General features: G+C 41.1%; 1 protein-coding gene across 3 annotated transcripts in view; it reads left to right on the forward strand.

Moving 5' to 3' along the window:
- The window catches only part of ndrg4 (NDRG family member 4), an 85,984-nt gene extending 65,425 nt beyond the window's left edge, over positions 1-20,559 (forward strand). For 2 of the 3 annotated variants that reach the window (XM_034686787.1, XM_034686788.1), the window contains 13 exons: positions 2,599-2,704; positions 7,853-7,973; positions 8,684-8,746; positions 9,329-9,389; positions 9,491-9,577; positions 9,657-9,713; positions 9,951-10,054; positions 10,136-10,192; positions 10,408-10,459; positions 12,076-12,123; positions 13,877-13,912; positions 14,055-14,106; positions 16,899-20,559. In XM_034686787.1, coding sequence (XP_034542678.1) covers positions 2,599-2,704; positions 7,853-7,973; positions 8,684-8,746; positions 9,329-9,389; positions 9,491-9,577; positions 9,657-9,713; positions 9,951-10,054; positions 10,136-10,192; positions 10,408-10,459; positions 12,076-12,123; positions 13,877-13,912; positions 14,055-14,106; positions 16,899-17,053 — 999 coding nt within the window. In that variant the 3' untranslated portion in view covers positions 17,054-20,559. Of the gene's footprint in view, positions 1-2,598; positions 2,705-7,852; positions 7,974-8,683; positions 8,747-9,328; positions 9,390-9,490; positions 9,578-9,656; positions 9,714-9,950; positions 10,055-10,135; positions 10,193-10,407; positions 10,460-12,075; positions 12,124-13,876; positions 13,913-14,054; positions 14,107-14,293; positions 14,333-16,898 lie in introns of all 3 variants that reach the window. The other variant, XM_034686789.1, reaches the window with a different exon arrangement.
- Positions 20,560-20,955: the final 396 nt, after the last annotated feature.

Here is a 20,955-nt window from a genome sequence, read left to right on the forward strand (position 1 = left end):
TATAACTCTAATCTATTCAATCTGAAAATAATGTGGATTTATAACAGTTGGATTCTATATTTGTAATCAACATTAGAAGTGGAAACATTAGTTTGTTGGGTCTCTGGATGTAGACTTAAAGATGGTTCTTAGCTGCATCCGTTCATTACTGAGTCAATATTGTCATGATTGGAAGTGAGTCTATATAAATCTCTCTGCAGCAAGATTTAACCCCTTGTTGCCCGCTGTGCTCCTGCTGCCTCGTAATATTTATTCATACCTCTCTTCTTGCTTTGTCTTCTCTGACAGATATATTTTTGATTCTGAATCATTGCACCAGCTATTGAAGAGCATGTTCATGTTAATAATTACCTCTCAGCATAGACTGTCTAACTGAGCCCCTGTTACTGCCGTACTGCGGTGAAAGAACCCGAGACTCATGGGGAGCAGTTCTGCACAGGTTGATCTGAAGGAGCTCACACAGAGCAGTGTTATTTATTCTTTATTTGGATCCCCATTAGCTTCCACAAAGTGGTCGCTAGTCTTCCTGGGGTCCACACATAACAACAATAAAAGACAGTAATTTACAATCACAATTCAAAACATTTTAAAAGATATGATAAAATATTGCTGAACATGAAATAAGCCATAACAACCCTGAGAAAAATAATCTTAAAAAAGAAATAGAAAATAATACAAAAGAATACAGAAACAGTCAGGAGATCTCAACAGATAATATATAAATAAAATACCTCAAGCTTAAAACAAATCTTTTGGTGACTTTTTAAAAATAAGTTTTGTCCTTGAGTTTTTTGTTTGTGAAGCATATTCCAGACAGTTAACTCTCTATATTGAACAGTTCACATCAAGGAATTCATCCTTGGGCTTGGTACATCCAGGTGCTCCAAACACACTTGATGCATAGCATGCTTGTTGCACGAACCTATGTACACCAAGGTTATTATAGTTCACGAAAACTAACTAAATAATGAAAACGAGAGTTGAAAAAGCATTTTTGTTAACTGAAATAAAAATAAAAACGAGGCTTTACAAAAAAACGATAACTAACTGTAAGTGTATTGTGAGTTTAAAAAACTAACTAAAATAAACTAAAATTATAGAGAAAATGTCTTTAGTTTTCGTCTTTTTCTATCTATAACATTATTAATATTATATAAACTCAGTATTTTGAGTGGATATTAATTTTTGTTTGTTTTAATTGTTTTCTGTCAGTTTCACTTCAGTTGGCGCAGTCACACAAGCAAGCACACATCCACACTTAACCTGCTAGCAGAGCGTCTACACTTTACCTGTTAGCAGAGCGTCCACACTTTACCTGCTAGCAGAGTGTCAAAAATCTACCTGCTAGCAGAGTGTCAAAAATCTACCTGCTAGCAGAGCGTCTACACTTTACCTGTTAGCAGAGCGTCTACACTTTACCTATTAGCAGAGCGTCCGCGCTTTACCTGCTAGCAGAGTGTCAAAAATCTACCTGCTAGCAGATCGTCCTCACTTTACCTGCTTGCAGAGTGTCTACACTTTACCTGCTAGCAGAGTGTCAAAAATCTACCCGCTAGCAGAGCGTCCTCACTTTACCTGCTAGCAGAGCGTCCACACTTTACCTGCTAGCAGAGTGTCAAAAATCTACCCGCTAGCAGAGCGTCCACACTTTACCTGCTTGCAGAGCGTCCACACTTTACCTGCTAGCAGAGTGTTAATGGCAGCGAAAGTCTGGAGAAAGCGTCAGAGCCTCATTTGGATTCCTTTGAATATGATTGTGTCTCTGATAGGAGGAAGTGCCTTACAGTGGAAGGTGATAAAATATGGGGAACATTTCTCAAGGGGAAAAATCGCACTAATCTTAAAGTCCGTTTGAAAAGCTCACACAAAACGGCTAACCTAGCTTACCTTGTCAAGGCAAGGGAGAGCACCCAGCCCCCTTCTCCTGAAACAGAAGCTAACTCCCGGCCAGGCAGCATGATTGAGCCTGAGACAACCGGAGGACCGCAGAAAACACTGATGCATTGCTTCCTCCAGTGACCTGATAGCTGCTGGTCAGTACATACGCAGGAACATCCTGACTGGCGCCCCTGACAGCTAACCTATGTTACAAAAAAGACTAAAACTAATACTGAAACTAAAAAAACTAAACTGAAGCATTTTCAAAAAATATAAAAACTAAACTAAACTAGCAAACCTGTTTTAAAAAGAAATTAAAACTAAACTGAAATTGAAAATAAAAAGTAAAAACAAAATAAAAATAGAAACTAATGAGAAATGAAAAACTATATTAACCTCAATGAACACCAGACTACTTTATGCATAAAGTTCAGGATATTGGTTTTCATTTTTTCCTCCACAGTCAGCCAATGTAACTGATTATGCATCTCACAGACAGTTGGTTTGGAAAGTGTAATGTAGCACTAACCATGTTAAACATGTACTGATGTGTCTCACTTCACTGTGTAGAAAAAGTACTGCTGTGCACATCAGTGAGATGTTTTTCTCTCTTTTTCTATTTTTCCTGAGCGGAGGCTTCAGTTGCAAATGTTCCAACAGAAACATGTGACAGTGTGTGAAGCAGCAGGTGAGTGACGTGTGTGTTTGTGTGTTTTACAGGAACATGATGTTGAGACTCCTTATGGGATGCTGCATGTGGTGATCCGCGGGGCACCCAAAGGAAACAAGCCTGCTATCCTCACATACCACGATGTTGGACTGAACCGTGAGTATTCATAACACGTGTGTGTGTGTGTGTGTGTGTGTGTGTGTGTGGACAGATGTTTCAGGTAAGGTGTTTCTGCACTTCTCATAGGTGATAATTGGCCTCTATTTCACGAGTTCTCTCTGCCTACATAAAAAATATCATTTTTTAAGTGCAGGAGCAAAAAAAGGTTGCTTAAAAACAGTGGCGGCTGGTGGAGTTTTCTCCAGGGGGGGCTATAACTCCAAAATAGCAAGCAAACATGTACTAAGGTATCACATCTGAAAAGTGCTTCAAATCAGTTCTACCTGTCTTAATCTATGCTGGGTCAGATCCTGACGTTTGAAAAAGGAGGCAGGGAAAGCAGAATAAAGCATTAGCCTCACTACATGCAGTTAGACAAGCCTTGTTGCTAAACCAGGTCCTGGTTTAAAAAGACCTGGTGTATTGTCTCCCTCTGTCTTTGGACTGATGATTAATGGTGATGTTCGGCTGATCAGGTCTGCACTCTTTCACATGGAGCTTCTCCTGGTACGCTCTCCTCTCTAAAGGTGATGTCTTAAGTGATTTCACTGAATTATTTAATTTATCTTTCTCCATTCTGCATCTCTGTCCAATCCTCTCTAACTCCCGTGGCTCCACCACAGCCGCCTGTCAATCAGCCGCACTTTATGACAGACGGCTGTGACGTCGGCCCCGTCCAGCTGTATTCAGCTCTGGGCACAGGGAAGGTGCTCCCAGACATGGTCCTATCTCTTGTATTCAAGAGGAGCTACTGAGCATGTACAACTTTTAACCAGAGTCTATGGACAAAGATTTCTGCGCCCAGGGCGAAAACACGTCACCAATCAGACAAAACAACTTTACTCATCATTAACTATAATATTTATCTGGCTCCTCTAAAAATGTATATACATAGTTCAGAATATTATTTGACTATTTCATTTTTTTATGTCTTATTGAAGGTAATGTGGTCAAGTCAAGTCAACTTTATTTATATAGCACATTTAAAAACAACCAGTGTTGGCTGAAGTGCTTTACAAGGTAAAAAGTACAAAGTACATGAAGACAATAATAAACAACACAACATATCAGGATATTAATGTCCTCCTCGTGAGGAGAAGGCCAAAGAGAAGAGATGCATCTTCAACAAAGATTTAAAACATTCAACAGTTGGGGCCGATCGTAATTGGAGTGGCAAGCCATTCCAGAGCTTTGGGGCCGCTGCTGCAAAGGCTTGGTCGCCCCGGGTTTTAAGCAGATTTTTAGGCACATCCAGGAGCAGCTGGTTTGTTGACCTCAGTTTTCGAGCTGGGTTATGAACATGAAGGAGATCAGCCAAGTAGGATGGTGCCAATCCATTTAGGGCCTTGTACGTTAAAAGTGCAATTTTAAAATCAATCCTGTGACGGACTGGGAGCCAGTGGAGAGCACACAGCACAGGTGTGATGTGCTCCCTCTTTTTCCTGCCAGTCAGGAGGCGAGCAGCAGCATTTTGAGTAAGCTGCAGGCGCTGAATAAACGACACGTGGTGGGTGGTTGGGCGGTGCCCTAGCGCCCTCTATTGGCCAGCTGCCACTGCTTAAAAAAAGGAGTTAGATGAGTCATAGAGGTGTGAATAAAAGTCTGTGTGAAACGGTTTAAAAGCTCTGCTCAGTGACTCACAGCTAGAGTCAGTTTTTGCACTCCCTGTAAGCAAAGACGTACACCCTCTAACTAAACATCAAACAAGATGATGTTTAGTTCTTTATTGGACAAAAAGATCTTATCATACTTCCTTGGAAAAGTCAATTTCATCACTCATCGTGAAAAATGCAAAGAAAGGCTGTTTCCTGAGCGTGTTGTCAGTCATGTGGTCTGACTCTGACCCCCCTTGCAGTGTTTACAGGTGTTCAAAATCACAATTGAGGAATGATCAATCTTGTTGCAGATGGTCTTGTTTGCTTTGTTAGGTCTTAAAGAGACCTCACTGTTAATATCAGTCCGTTTCATAACCTAATGAAAACTCCTTACTGTGGCTTTAAAGCAGAACTCTTAATAATGACAGTATTTCTGCAATTTGTTTGAGAAAAATATTGCTTACAAATCCATTAAATCCCATTTTACAGACTTTCAACTTGAAAACAAGATGGACAGACAGTGTGTGTTTTCTTAACAAATGATGACAAACCTTTTCTGAACACCTGAGGGGATTAGATTGCTATGATGAAGTCACAACAGTCCTAGAAAATAAATGGGAATGTAATATAAAAACACTTTTTGAAACACACATAATGTCTGACTCAGAGTCCCAGTCCTGAAGTGTTGACTGTTATAATGTTCATATCATATAAAGGAGCAGCACAGCTCAGGCTGAGTGGCAGGATAACAAAATAAACGTGTCTAGAGAGGAAGGACGCAGACGTGTGGAAGCTGATACAGAATAAAATCAAAGAGAGGGAATGAGGGCTCTGAGGGGGGGGAGTGTGTTCTAATGTATGATCAGTGTTGACAAAAATAGAAATGGGAAAAGATGAGGAGGCAAATGATGGGTGAGTGTTGATGAAATGTAGGTCAGAAAAACATCCCCATCCTGCGGAGGGAGGCGGGGCGGGGCCGTCAGCACTGCAGCGCTGCGTGATCGGTGGAGGTGGGAGAGAAGGAGGGAAGGTGGGGGGTTTGGAGGATAGCGTGTCATGAACCAGAGCTGATCCATACAGCTTTGCAGACTGCACATAACTGGCTGGTGTTGTCTGCCTCCTTCCTCCTATGTTATTAGCATCACACAAAGCTGTTTTTCCTGTGAAGACAACACAAAAGGCAAACACTTCTGCAAAAACATGATGCACAATTAAAGACATGAGGAACACAGAAAAAACAGACAAGACATAAGATGGCATGTTATATATGATGGAGGTCTGCATTTTGCTGCTGCAGCAGAACAGGAAGACTATTAGTATTCATAGTCTGCCACTGAATCACTGACTGTGGATCACAATCTCTGAGGAGGGGAAAGGAGAGCAAAGCATGAGAAGAGGTGCAGCAGAAAAAGACACATCAAGGGGAATGAAAGGGAGCTTATTTTCTATTTGAATGACTCCAAAATCAGCAGATTTCTCAGCTGTTTTCCAGTGCCGTGATTAAAGATGCACAGAACAAAGAGGGGGAGAAGAGAGGAGGAAGCAGGAAGAAATAGAAAACTACACAGAGATAAGATGAGAGAGAGAGAGAGAGAGAACAAAAGGGAAGGGTTTAAGCAGTAGGATGGAGATCAAGGAGCAGCAGATTCAACAAAGAAAAGGAGAGGGATGCAAAAGAGAGCGAGAGGTTTAAGCAGACAGAAAGAAAGTAACAGAGCGAGAAAGTAGGTCACAAAGTCAGTGGGAGTGCAGACTGCGAGGGCTAACCAATGATTCAGCGTGTACCCATGAAAACGTCTCACCTCTGTCCTCACATAGCGTCTCTATTTACATAAACAAGCTCCAAACCGGCAGCGTGATGCGCCGCGATTCCACTCTCACCTCTCCTGACTCCCCAGACTCTTCATCTCCAACCCAGTTGTCGTGTTAATTGGCCCGTTTCATTAACTCATCCGGAGCCCGAGGAGGAAACAATGTTGCTGCGTGGCTTCACCGAGCGTGACACACATGGGCTGAAAGTAGGACAACTGCAGGGCCAGTGGGAGGAGGGCAAACACAGAGCTGACATTTATTATACATGGAGCTGTTTCAGAATGCAATGTTCCAACTTCTCTACTCTGATTTAAGAAACCCGGCTCTGTACTTCAGAGAGACCTTCAGTGAGGACACTCAAAATAGATCAAAGCTCTGTTTCCTGAGACTCACAAGATGTCTTAAAAACAATAAATATTACTGCATTCTTACGCAAAAAAACACAGCATGTGAAGAAGAAGAAGTTATACTCAAGCTGTGATTCTGATATCATTTAATCATTGCTAACTAACCTTAAATAACTGTCTGAAGAAGATCCCATGTATACTTTGCTAAATTTAGACTTTAAAACAGGAGAGAGATGCCCAAACGTTAAAAAGAAAACTTTTTAAATTTTCTAACTTGAAAAAATTGGGTCCAGGATGGACTCCAAAAGTATTTTAAGAACCAGCTACGGTGGTCCTGAAGGCCAATAGTAATAAATATTTCAAAAGCGCAAAATACATTTCACAAAACACAAATAAAATTCACAAAATGCTAAAATATTTCACAAACACAAATACATTTCACTGAACACAAATATATTTTACAAAACACAACTAAATACATTTCACAAAACCAGAAAGGGCAGGCGGGTCGTTAGGAGGGCAATATCATCAGAGCTGCTGGGACCTGTACAATTGTTTGGATCAAACTTTATGTAGGCCTGTGTCCCTTGTTGAAGTATTGCGCTATCAACTCTAGCTCCTCTTCCATCCTGGTAAACACTTGAAATTTCACGCTGGCTCTGCTATGTATCCAGTGTAAACAGGAAATGATAAATGACTGATACCAGACAGACTTGGGTTTAGCCAATCACAAACAAGTACCATGGTCCTACCCTTTCCGTTTTCCTGAAATGTATTTGTGTTTTATGAAATGTATTTATGTTTTGTGAAATGTATTTATGTTTTGTGAAATGTATTTTGCACTTTTGAAATATTTGTTACCATTGGCCTTCAGGGCCACCATGAAAACCTATTGACAAGGCAGAGTTTCAATGTGAACTCTCCTATATTTTAATAACATGGTCTGGAAATGAAGCTTTACTGAGAGAGGATTGCTGATGATCAGGTCTGATTAGAAAAAAGGATAACACTTTTAGACATTGACCAGAAGTTAACCTGGAGTAGCTACAAGATAGGAACAAAAATGTTCGGATCTGGACTTTCCATGTTTGAGAAATCTGCAACATTACAGTGTGGTTTATCATGTAGTTTCTCCTGCCATGTCCCTGATGAAGCTAGAAGTGAATGAAGGTTGAATCAGATCAGTGAGCACAGCTCTCTGACTTCTCCTCCTGGCACAGGATCAGGTGTACAGATGGTCACCTTCAAGGTCCTCTGAGAGACTGCGACATGTTTGAAGTAATCACGTTCCTCTTCTCTCCATCCTGATATCCCTCCTGCGCTGACCCTTACGCCCTCCTCATGTTCCCCTCCTCTCTCTCTCTCTCTCTCTCTGTCTCTCCGTCCTGCAGACAAGCTGTGCTTCAACTCTTTCTTCAATAATGAAGACATGCAGGAGATCACCAAGCACTTTGTGGTCTGCCACGTGGACGCTCCAGGACAGCAGATCGGAGCTTCACAGATGCCACAGGGGTAATAACACACACACAACACACACACACACACACACACACACACACACACACACACACACACACACACACACACACACACACACACACACTCATCCATTCAACAACCTTAAGAGTGATGGAGCAAATAGCCCTAAAATATACAAATAAATAAATAAATAAATAAATAAATGAATAAAAGTTAGAAAGTGTTTTAAATTAATTTGTAAGACAAAGTCAAATAATTTAAAATAAGAAGAATCAAACTCAGTTCTCATGCCAGGTGTGAAAATATTAATTCAGGGGAGGAAGGTGATTTTTATTTCCTTTTTATTTTGAATTTAAAAAAATGTAATTCTACTGGGAATGTAATATAAAAACAAAAAAAGGATTTAAAGATAATAATCCTCTTCTTTTTACTCTTATGCCTGAGCCTTACTAAGTTTAACTTTACTCGTGCCAACATCTTAACATTTTTTTCTGACTTCATTCTTGAAATGTGATGAAAAATAATATTACTCCTCTTACTTTTGCTTGTGACATCGGAGGGGCGGGGGGGATATGTGTTGAGATGCATCAGAAGAGACACAAAACGTACGCTTCAATCAATAGATAACCAGCTCTGATCCCCTCTGTAGATGTATAACAAAGATATCTGATATCTTTGTCATATCATGATTGTTATGGAGACAGTTGTGATTGTCATGTAACGTGTGTCCTTTGTGTCCACAGGTACCAGTACCCCACCATGGACCAGCTTGCCGGGATGCTGCCCACTGTGGTCCAGCACTTTGGGTGGGTGTCTTTGAGATCCTTTTGATCCGCATGTATCCACAGAGCAGACTGAGTTGTTGTATTTTAGGAGCCATCTGCCGGGACATCATGTCCTCTTTCCACTTACGAGCTGGCAGGGACGACATGTCTCCTTTTCCATATCCACCCCCTTGTGTTTCACACAGAATAAGCACTCCATTACAACAGGGCCTGTATGTTCAACTCATTTCACAATGACAATAAGACCTTTACTTTATTTAATGAAAAGTAGGAAACAAATTGAAGCTCTGCTCAAATTCAAACTATAACAAAACACTTGTTGCATAAATTTGCAACTGAATTGTTTTCTAAAGCATTTAGGACCATGTAGACTCTGACTCTCTGAATGTTAACTAGAAACATCTTTAAACAGGATGTGATCTGTGTTTGAGAAGTATTACAAACCACAGATGAGTTATCAAACACTTGGCTCTGTAGAAACATGAATTACAAACAGTGCTGCTATTAAAACTGTAAAGGCACGAGGGACTTTCATCCACAGAAAGAAACTGTTCGCAGAGTTTATCACTGTTAACCTCTAACATCATCTCTAACCTCTTTTAGATTCAAGAGCATCGTGGGGATTGGAGTCGGAGCTGGGGCTTACATCTTGGCCAAGTTTGCTGTGAGTCCCGTCCTGTGCTGACACTCCTCTCATGGACTGTACCTCACACACACTGGATGAAACGCTCAGATATTAAATGTCCCCATGTTCTCTCCTCTCAGCTGATCTTCCCTGACCTGGTGGAGGGCTTGGTTCTGCTCAACATTGACCCAAACGGCAAAGGCTGGATCGACTGGGCCGCCACTAAGGTACTAAAGCTGCACGTTTACTGACAGATCCACACCCTGATGTATCTCATGCTGACAGTTTCCCATGTTTCCTCCCCAGCTGTCAGGTCTGACCAGTGCTCTGCCTGACACCGTGCTGCCACATCTCTTCAGCCAGGTATGTGAACGATTATTTATCAATCGATTTCAGTCAACTTTCAAATAAAGAGAGAGCATGATGTCAGGCTTTACAACCAGACATTAGCTTTTACAGACAGGTGTTTACTCTAAGTGCAAAGCCTCTATAGCAAGAAAAACTACTCTTTGATGAATCATTTTGCCTCACTCTTACGTTTAAATCTCAACTTTGTATTTTCACAAATGTTTTGACTCACTTTGTGTTTGTCTCTTGCAGGAGGAGCTGATGAACAACACAGAGCTCGTGCAGAGCTACCGGCAACAGATCAACAACACCGTCAACCAGTTCAACCTGCAGCTTTTCTGGAACATGTACAACGGGTGAAGAGATACTTTCACTCTGACTCACACGCACCAACACAAAGAGACACTTTATCTTTAACTTTATCATTTCTCTTGCAGTCGGAGGGACCTGGAGATGAATCGCAGTGGGACTGTGCTGAACGCCAAGACCCTGAAGTGAGTCTGCAGGAACAATTTCATTAAACATATACGAGCCAAAAAGTAAAGGAACAGACATATTTTACCTTTTTTTACCAAAACAATGAGGCCAAAATGACACGGTGCAGAAGACACAACCCTCTAGCTTCACTTAAGTCTGATTTAGATTCATGACAAGAGGTGCAGGAGTCTAAGCAGGTGAAGTAATGAGGACTGTTGTAATGTTCCCACAGGTGTCCAGTGATGCTGGTTGTAGGAGACAATGCTCCCGCTGAAGAAGGAGTAGTAAGTTCTTCTTTTTTCTCACTCTACTCGTGTCTTTGCACTTCTTCTAAAAGGGTTTGTCTTCACAGCCGTCCTCCTTCATGAACTCTCTCTAAACTCTTCCTTCAAAGCAGTCCTCTCTCTAAGAAATAATCTATATAAAGCTCTGAATATTGAGCCCTCTCCCTCCTGCCCCTGTTCTTGCCCGCTTCACTGATTTGTACTTGGCATGAAAACCCGGTTAGAGTCTGTTCTCATTTAATAAAACAGAAACAGGTCAGCCAGCAGAGGCTCGGTTCACTCTGCGTTACCCTACAGCACCCCGGGGACTCTGTGTGTGTCTCTCCCTGTCTGTCCATCTGTGTTTCTGTGTGTGCAATGCTTTAATACTATAGGTGTGTGTGCATGTGTGTCAAGTGTGTGCGTGTGTGTGTGTGCATGTGTGTATACATGTGTGTGCGTGTGCATGCTTGTCTGTGTGTGTGTGTGTGTGTGTGCCTGTGTGTGAGTGTGCTCTCCGGGGGCCAGATGGCCTCACTCTGTCCCTGGGGTTTCCTAGTTTGAAGTGGCCTAGATATTTATACTTCTGCACCAGTTAATCTGTCCATGTTAAAATTTAAATCAAATCAGTCCTCTGCTGCATGGAGGGATGGAGGGATGGGATGGGATGGGATGGGATGGAGGTACGCTGAGGGAGGGCGGGGCACGCGGTTGTTATAAAACATCTTGGAGAGACAGAAAGATGGAGGGATGCAAAGTGACGGTCAAGACTGTGAGGAAACAAGAGAAAAACAAAAGTTGTGTTATTGGATGTGACAGATGGAGGTCACATTAATATTTTAGAACTGCGTGTGTGACCCGTCCAGGCTGCTGCGTTTGCACCCACTGGCATGACACATTCCTTTACGCAGCACGAGCACAGACACAGAGAAAAGAAATATGTTGAGAAATGCAAAAAATTTTGGACTCACATTTGTATATCCTGCAGCTCATTTACAAATGTTTGTCATAAATGTCTGAATGTGGTTTTTACTCACAGGATTTTTACAATGCATGACAAAGTACCAGCAGATCAAGCTTATTTATATACTTCATAACAGTACATGTCAAGAAAAAGATGAATGCATGTCTGTTATGTATTCATACGCTCAATGTTTGGGCAGGGGAATATGTAATTTGGCAGTCTGTTGAGGGATTACAGATTAAACACAGCAGGAAGCTGTAGAGAGTAAAAACATGCTGTGTGTTTGTGTCCACAAGTCAGGGCGGTCATGTATCTGTGCACATCAGTCTAATGTGTGTGTGTGTGTGTGTGTGTGTGTGCGTGTGTGTGTGTGTGTGTGTGTGTGTGTGTGTGTGTGTGTGTGTGTGTGTGTGTGTGTGTGTGTGTGTGTGTGTGTGTGTGTGTGTGTGTGTATGTGTGTGCACTGCGGCTCTCAGCCTGCCGGAGTGACTCATCTCTGCAGCACACTGCAGTATCTGGGTCACTCACACACACTAATATTGTCTTGATTTTTTAATCTACACACACAGCACATCACACACACACTTATCCTGCTACATAAACTTAAATATTTGAATTACTTCAGGATATTTTTTGAGCATTGTAGCTGAACATGCTGTGTTTTCTTTTTCAGGTGGAATGCAACTCAAAGCTGGACCCAACCAACACCACCTTCCTAAAGGTAACTGTGTGTTCATAATAATGCAGAAATAATACTCAACACTGCAAATCTTTAACACCAGCATGCAAACTGTGCATCTCAGTTCAGCCCTGTGAAACTTTAATGGATGCCTGGTGGGACCAATGTTACATGAATCAGTATTAGAGGTGCAACAATAACTTACAGGAGGTAAACAATGAGTCCTGGTTATGGTTTGACTAAGGTAAGGACCTAGTTAGGATCGTGAAAGATAACACACTTTAGGGTTAGAAGTAAAGTATGAACAGACTTTCTAACTTACTGAAAATGACATTACACTGTGAATAAAAGTCAACTCTTAGAAAGAAATAAAGAATGACCGTTAGTTTCGAATGGGAATCTAACCCAAGTCACTCAGTTAGAAGTCCCATGTTGGTTTGACCCAAACGTCGACCTTGAGCTGCGAGAATTGAAGCCAATGTGGAAGTGTTAGAAACTGCAGCTCCTCTAGGATCCACTTGAGGCTGGCTCCGGAAGTACCGGAAACCACAGACACACCCATTCAAAGAGCTGATCTTTACAGCAGAAATAAACATGTTTACAGGCTGGTTCAAAAAACAAGTGTAGTTTCTCTTTCAGCACACACTGTATGGGGTGTTATTTTTTTCATAACACGGCAGTTTTGAAGATATTAAGTTTACAATTTTTCCATAATTAGAGGCACAGCTGACTTGACTGACAGGCGGGAACACTGTAGCTGTTAGCTAGGAGGCTAAAGGCCCGCCCCTTTACGTTACGCTAGCTCAACAGCAGTTAGGTTGAGATCAGCATTTCCAATATGGCTGCCACCGATGATCGGCTTCAAAACAGCGCTTCAGAAACAGATGGGTGACGTCACGGAGACTACGTTCATTTATTAAACAGTCTATGGTTTGACCGGACAGTCACTCGGACCAGCACCCTAAAGTGTCTTTTATACTTATCATATACCTCCTTGCTTAAAGCAAGGGTCCTTCGGGAGGCCGCAAGACACAAATGGGCGGTCATGAGATGTCTTCCAGAGTGTTTTTTTGTTTTTTAAGTTATCTTAAAATAGTACATTTACCCATTATAGTAAAGAATATCGACAAAAATTGTAGTTAAACTTGAAATAAAACCTTGAAAATAGAAAATGTAATGAGTTTTCTGCCTTTCTTTGTTGCCAGATGACTCCTAAGTTTAGGGTTAGTGAACAGTTAATTGTTAAAAGCATCAGTAGCAGCAGGTGAATTCATAACAGCACAGGAAACACAGACTCATATAGGTAGGGTCATTTTCTGCAGACCAGCTAAATGAAGCCACATTAAATCACTTGGAGGTACAGTGAGGGTCGCAAGTCTTTGGCACCTATACTTTGGGGGTCGTGTTCTGAAAGTTTAGGAACCCCTGGTTTGAAGCAAATTAAATGAATTAACCTGAGGACAGTATCCTTCAGTGATGTTGGGGAAAACCTACAGCATCGTAGTTCAAAGCATCGGGCCAAGACTGAGCTGCCGTTGTTCAACGAGTTGGCTGGTAAGGCATCCAAACTTGTAGGTTGTGTTAAAGACTTCCTCAAAGTAAAATCTAAACCAAACATGATGCAATGACCAAAATCAAACAACAATAAACAACAAATCGTTTGACTAACCCGGTTGAGTAAAGTAAGGAACACAAAGATACAGGGTAAAGATCTGCTCTGGTTCCTCCAGCTGTGACTGTTTTTCTATGTTAGCTATAGCATTTTGTCTAATGCTGCGTTCTCTTCTCATGGTAGATGGCTGACTCTGGTGGACTTCCTCAGCTCACACAGGTAACACAGAAACACACGACCTTCACATTTAGCAGCCTGCCATACCATAAATACAGAAATCCATACAGACCATAAATGCATCATCAGTTTGATCCCATGTTCAAAAACAGCAACATTAAAACTCTGATGTTTTGTTTTGTAGCCCGGCAAGCTGACTGAAGCCTTCAAGTATTTCCTGCAGGGAATGGGCTACAGTGAGTACACAAACAGATCTCATCTTAATGTTTGTTTACGTGTGTCTCCATGCAGTCATTGTTAACTCACAGTTGATTCAGCAGAAGTATTGTTGTGGTCTCTCTGGGTGTGTTGTGATGTATTTCATGCAGAGGGAGATGAGTTGTGTTAATCTTGCCCTCTGTCTCCCCCGCCCCGTTCTCTCAGTCGCTTATGTGAAGGATCGGAGGTTGAGTGGAGGGCCAGGTACTTCCTCCTCCCCGTTCACCTCTGACCTCTTATTGCTGCCCCTGTTCGATGACATTGGCATTTTTAAATTGATTTTCATTATTTATTTTGAATAATATTTTTGGCTGTTATGAAATTTTTACTTTTGCTGTCATTTCTAGTGTTTTTTTTAAAAAGACATTAAACTTCATCTTAGTTTTATTTTGGATTGAAAATATTTTTTCCTAACCTGGAAAAATATATTGCTATTACTTTCCCTCCTCCCATTCCTTTGTCATTGCATCTCTAATACTGCTACTTGCATGGCCTTGAGTTAGCCTAGCCTTCTGAATGAAGTTGGTTACAAACTAGCCTGTCTTTAACACAAATAAACACTAATGATGCTTTAAAAAAGGAGAGCAGACCATTTAATGAACATCATAAAATCAAATTAAAATACCTGAGAAATCCCACATTCACTGCTGTCAGGGTAATGTCATTTTGTGCTCATCTTATAGGCTTATAACACCTGAACACAGGCATTTAAATATAAACCTCAAAGACTCAGGATGGTGGGACAGTACGGCAGAGTATAAGGGGAATGTTGTAGAAGAAGAAAAAAAGGCTGAGATTTTATGATATACACATTTAGTAAGACTAAAATCAGAATATAGCATCAATAAAGTCATGATATAATGAGAATAATATCATACTTTTGGCCTGCGTTAGCCTGCATGATATTTTGAAGGAGAGGATCTGAAGAGAAGCCAGCATGTGGGCCATGGAGCATCTTGTGAAGTAATACTTCAGTAAAGGTTTCATATATTATTTAGTAGTCAGTCTTCAGCACATCAGCACCACATTGTTCTAAGAATCAGGTTCCTGAGTTCAAACAGAGTCTATTCTGAAGACAAGCAGGCAGCCTGTGCAGGCATCTGCATCCGCTGTTTGTCCTCAGCTGTTCAGTGTAACTCCACAAGATGATGCACGGTCCTCATTTTAGTGCAGGCGGCAGGCCGACCTTCTTATATTACCCTGTGTGTTATTTTATATAGAGATTAATTATAGTAATTACAACTTTCTCTTATAAAAATATCTTAAATTTACAACTTTATTCTCAAAATGTTTGAATCCTTGTTTTCTAATCAGAGTACATTTTTAATGAAGAGCCAATCCTAATATATAAACTAAATACACTTTTCTGCACAGATATTTAGCGTATTGCATTCACATGAGAAAAAAATGATGCTCTGTTTTTCTGAATTGAAAAAAAATCCTCACTGTTTTTTTGAATTAACAAGTTATTGGGAGGCCTACCTGAACATCAACAGAAGCTCTAACCTGGATGAGGGGAAGCCGCTGCTGCTTATCTGACGGGATGTAACTACGGTCAAGCCAGCCTCCACTGTATTCTGTTGTGCATGTTTAGAACAGGCATTACAGTAATAGTAACTGGGATTTTTAAAATAATCTCACTTTGAGAATATCTAAAATCATAATTTATTCAGGAAATGTAAAATCCGTGTGTCCGCGCTATTACCGTAATGCCTGTTTTAAACGCGCACAACAGAATTCCAAGATAATAAACTTGTTAATTCAGAATAACAGAGTAGATTTTTTTTTCTCATGTGAATGCAATACGCTTCAGTAGATATTAAAGGCAGTCAATATTCAATAAATTGTATTACCGTCAGAGTTACAATAAAAACAGCTTCATAAAATTCCTTTAAGGCGAATGCACCATGATATAAAATGTTTGTGTCATAGAAAAATCCATCATGTGTCTAAACCAAACTTATTGTAATAAACCATATTCAAAGAATCCCTACAATAACACAAACATCATAACAATGCTCTTATCCGTACGGTTAAATCCTATGTTTTTAAAGGAATCTGACAAGCATGACGAAGTTACTCTTAGAAAGGAACAAACAAACAAACAAACAAAAGGCCCTGGTCTGTGGGGGATCATTTGCATAATGTCATCTGGCAACTTTGTTGAAAATCTGAGTCTGCCAGTGACTTATTAAATGACTTGGTAGGAAGGTCGGAGCCATTGCTTTATTCACCAGTAGATACTACCCTGTACAACTGAAGTGATCCTCTGGAGTAATAAGAATCTTTGTGCAACTCTCTCAGAGAGTCATTGAGCCTCTTAAAACTGTAACGGCCCAGAATTCAAAAACTGAAATTAACTTAAAATAAAACTATCAAATTTGGATTCATTCATGAAAACAGCAGTTAGCACACTCATCAAAAGGCCCACTAGCTCAAACAGTCACAATTACATAAATGATTAATAATCAGCAGTTACTAAATAATGTTATACAACGAAGCTCTGCAGGGTAATAGTGCTGAACAAACTGAGCCCTGAGTTCCTCCTGTGCATGTTGCAGACGATGTGTTTGTGTGTGGACACATTCGCAGCTTGCCCCTCTCACAGCTGTTATGTGAGTCACTCACAGCAACAAAAAAAGGAGTACTCTTGAGTTCCTCACACTAGCATGTACTACCCACATATCCCTAACATCATCCTCTCCTACTGATGTGAACAAAGTGTAACATGAAATTCTTTCCTCCCCTCCTTCTGTCTGGTTTCTTGCAGTGCCCTCTGCCAGCATGACCCGCCTGGCTCGCTCCAGGACGGCCTCCCTGACCAGCGCCAGCTCCATGGAAGGCTCCCGCTCTCGAGCGTGCACCCATTCTGACAGCACCGAGGGAGTCGGGGCGGTCACCCACACCATGGAGGTGTCCTGCTGAGGAGTCAGGCTGCCATAAAAAGAAGGAGGGAGGGGGAAGAGGAATGGAAAGAGAGTAGGGGAGAGATGACAGTGTAGAGGAGATGGGACAGGATGAATGAAGTCAGACATGGGAGAGTAAAAACAGACAGTTCAAAGAAGAGAGAGGGAACAGCTCTTTCTGTCTTCATCCATCTCCTCCAGATCTCCGTGTCTGCCATCATCTCCCCTCTCCACTGTAAAATACCATACGTATTACTACTAACTCCCCCTACCACCGTCACCCGGCACTCAAATACTAAGGCCTCGCTTTTATTCTCTAAGTGTCACTCTTGTGTTTGCTAAGTGTTTCCTCATTTTTTGCTTCCTCTTTTTTTAACCCCTCTTCTCCAAACAAACACACATGAACACACACGAACACAAAGAAACATTGTTAACAAGCTACACAATAACATACCATAATAAGCTGCTGTTAAAAGTGAAATCTTGTAGAAAGGGTGAAAGTGCGGGACACAGTAAGGAAAATAGAACTTCTCAATAATGAAAACGTGTTTATGCATTTTGGAAGATGTTTGTTATTTTGTTGTTGAATGGACTCATTGTGAGAATCTCTCTCTCTGTTGTTTCTAAGGATGGTCATTTCTCTATCGAAGGCAGGTGAGCATCAGACGAGGTGTGTCCACACTGACAGATAGCAGAACACAGCCAGCTGTAGCCCAGTGCACCTGTAGTGCTTAGAGAGAGCTTTGTAGTCTAAGAGCATAGCTAGAGTCAAACACGCTTATTTAAAGCTGCACTTGGTGACGTTACATTCCACACCTCCAGAGCACAATTACAATGTAAGAGAGTGATATCAGCAGGTGGGCACTATTCACTGCTTGGTTGTAGAAATATATCAAACATCCAGATTTATAAGTATTCATTTGTATCTTAATAACATGAGTCTCCACTATAAACACACCACAACTGAGCCACTGCACCACCAGAGGGCTCCATCTGCTGTTCACAAAGTAAAACCAACACACAGTTTGAATAGGTTTGATTTTCATGGAGTCCATGTATTGTTTACTCTCACTTTGGCATACAATAATTAAACATAGCCAATGTAGCAGGAACATTTGAATGAGGAACTCAGCTGACGTTGAGCTGAACTTAATCATGCACCTTCATTTATATTTTGTGAAACATTTATCTTACAGATTGAAGTATTGAACTGCAGTAAGAATGCAGCTGAATAGATCTGTATGTGTGTAAACTGAGGGATACAGTTATGTAATATAATCATATATAAAAATATAATGACCTGATCTGTCTCTCCTCTGTAGGCAGAGATGAGGCAGACAGTCCACTAAGTGGTCCCTAAAAGTAAACTGAGTGTACTCAAACTGCATTTTGGTGTGCAGTGTTGCTAAGTGCAGCTTTAAAATGTGTCATGTCCCATTTCTAAGACAATCCACTTCATGAACATAGATTAGAAGAGGTATCTATTAAAACGTATATGCATGTGAATGTGAAGTAACCTTAGGGTATTCTAGTATCAGTGTCGTGTCTAGCATTAGGGCGTTCTTCATTAGCAACTTATTGTGGCTATAGTTCATTACAGCCATCGATGCAACCGCCATCATCAGTCTGAAACTCCAGCATGTGGTTCTGGCCATAGTCGGTCGGCTTTGTGGTCTTTAACATGACAATCACACTCTGAACTAAACCAAACTAGACCAGGTGTACCGAGGCAGGACCAGGCTGAGCCTGCAAACTCACCATGTGGATCATCACCAAAGAACTCGCGACAGACTTCCCTTACAGTCAAAGCCAAAGCTCACCACACACACTGATGTATCCACAGCAGCACACGTATCCCCGCTCATAAACATACATCACACATGTAGTAATGAATAAGAGGAGCTTTGTAAGGGGACTAACCCAAAGAAAAACTCACACACAAGAAGAAATCATTGCATCGCGGTTAGATTGTGTTGGTGTGCTTTGTAAGCATTGTGTTATTATCAGTGTAGTCCATGTTTAGAAATATAGATTTAGACTAGTGAAGCTGTGTGCTGCTATCTGCTCAAACACTGAACCCTCTCGTCCCTGGTGATCAGAGACGGGCTCTCCTGGTTAGTGGCTTAGTAATGTACGGTGTTCATGTACCACAGTCACCTTGTCCTGTCTGAACTTTTTTTCAAAAACCCTTTGGTCCCCTGTTTAAAGGGGCATAGCTTCCAATTGCTGAGGTGTGCGTTTACCTGAGGTGGCCTGTAAGGGACGGGGCTTTTTTGGAGCCATTTGGGCACCAAGCTCAGAATGTAGGGCAACCCCCAGCCACCATAAAAAAATAACCCATTCCCCTAAAAAATCACAAGGTGCCCCGGCTCTCACAGGCAAACCCAGTCGCACCCTAAAGGGCTATCAGCTGAAGTCACTTTTTAAAATGTTGGTAGTGTTAGTTTAAGCACCAGGGGGCCGCAGAGTGCAGAAAGAGATCAGAACCAAAAACAATGAGAGAGATTCTGCTCTGAAAATGATGAATGAATGAATGTTCATGGAAAGAATGTGATGTTGATGAAGCTGGAGAGATTATTGTTGAATTGTTTGAAGTATCCAGAACTTTGAAAACAGTCCTATACTTTGTGGGGGAGAGATTATGAAATTATTTTACAGTCAAATCAAAAACGTCAATTTTCTCAGAGCCTCACGGATGAATTTCAGGAACACTGAAGTTTGCATGTAGCATATACAAAAATCCTTCAGTGGTTTCTCTCCTCGCTTAGCTAGTTTTTGCTATCTCCACTTTGGTTTCCTCCTACACCACTTCTATCCAAACTGCCTGGGGGCCCCTGAATGTATTTCGTCCTCTTTTGAAGTGCTGTACAGTATTGTCAACCTACGCCTCTCAGAACCCCTCTCTATGGTTTGCACATTTATTCCCTCCTCACATCTTTGACATTTAACCTGATGCATAAAAGTTCCTCCTCCTTCCTGTTCCTCCTAAAGGTCTATTACTAGAGAAGTTCAGTAGCGATTTGTGAAAGTCCACAGTAAGCTGGCACTGAGTTAGTCTGCACAGACCTCGGTCCTCCTTACACTTGTAGATACTTTTTATTTATAGAGCAGGTTACCGGAGTCTAACCCTCTAACACTTCTGTATTGTGTAAAAAATTCGACATATTTCTGTTTCTCTTCCCTTTCTGTTTTTTATAGGCAACACTAGCGTGTAACTTCATATTGGTATAATCTTGATTCATGTGTACTGCTACTGTTCTTCTTCTACATACTGCCATTTTGATTGATTTGTATGGAGCAATAAGTTCTCTATTCTTGTTTGGATTGTTTCATATTGTGGGAGTCTTCCCGATGAGCTTGTTTCTTTTCACATTGGTAGAAGGACTCTTACCTGCTTTGTTGTCATTCAGATGTGTAATGTAAAGTTTAAATATATTCTATATATTACTACATATAACAAGTAAGCTGTCTCTGTCCATGTACTGATCAAGTAACAAGTAAGAAATAAAGACTTTGTCTCAAGTCAAGGACTCTGGTGTTAAATCATTCTGATATTATGAGCAGCTTTAACCTCAGCTGTCGTAGCTCTGTCTTCAGTTCGCCTCAGTTTGCATCGCTCAATTTGGTTTTGCACAGGTTTTATCTCAACAGTTCCTATCTCAGTTTAAACTCTTTTACAAGTTTGCAGGCTTCTTTATTAAAGCTGGGGTTGGTAATCAGATTTGGATCCACTTTTTGTTATACTGGCTGAAATGATCTTTCTCTCCCGATGGCAATCAATACATAATGTGTTCTTAAAAAAGAGTGAAAATAAGCTGCTATCTACAGCCGGATTAAACCTGGGAAAACACCAACCAATCCCTGCCATCAGGAGCCAAATTATTAAACCAATCAAATCCCGTCCTGCCGTTCTGCCCGCCT

This window comes from Notolabrus celidotus, chromosome 6 (assembly GCF_009762535.1).
Source record: "Notolabrus celidotus isolate fNotCel1 chromosome 6, fNotCel1.pri, whole genome shotgun sequence".
NCBI classification, from domain to species: domain Eukaryota; kingdom Metazoa; phylum Chordata; class Actinopteri; order Labriformes; family Labridae; genus Notolabrus; species Notolabrus celidotus.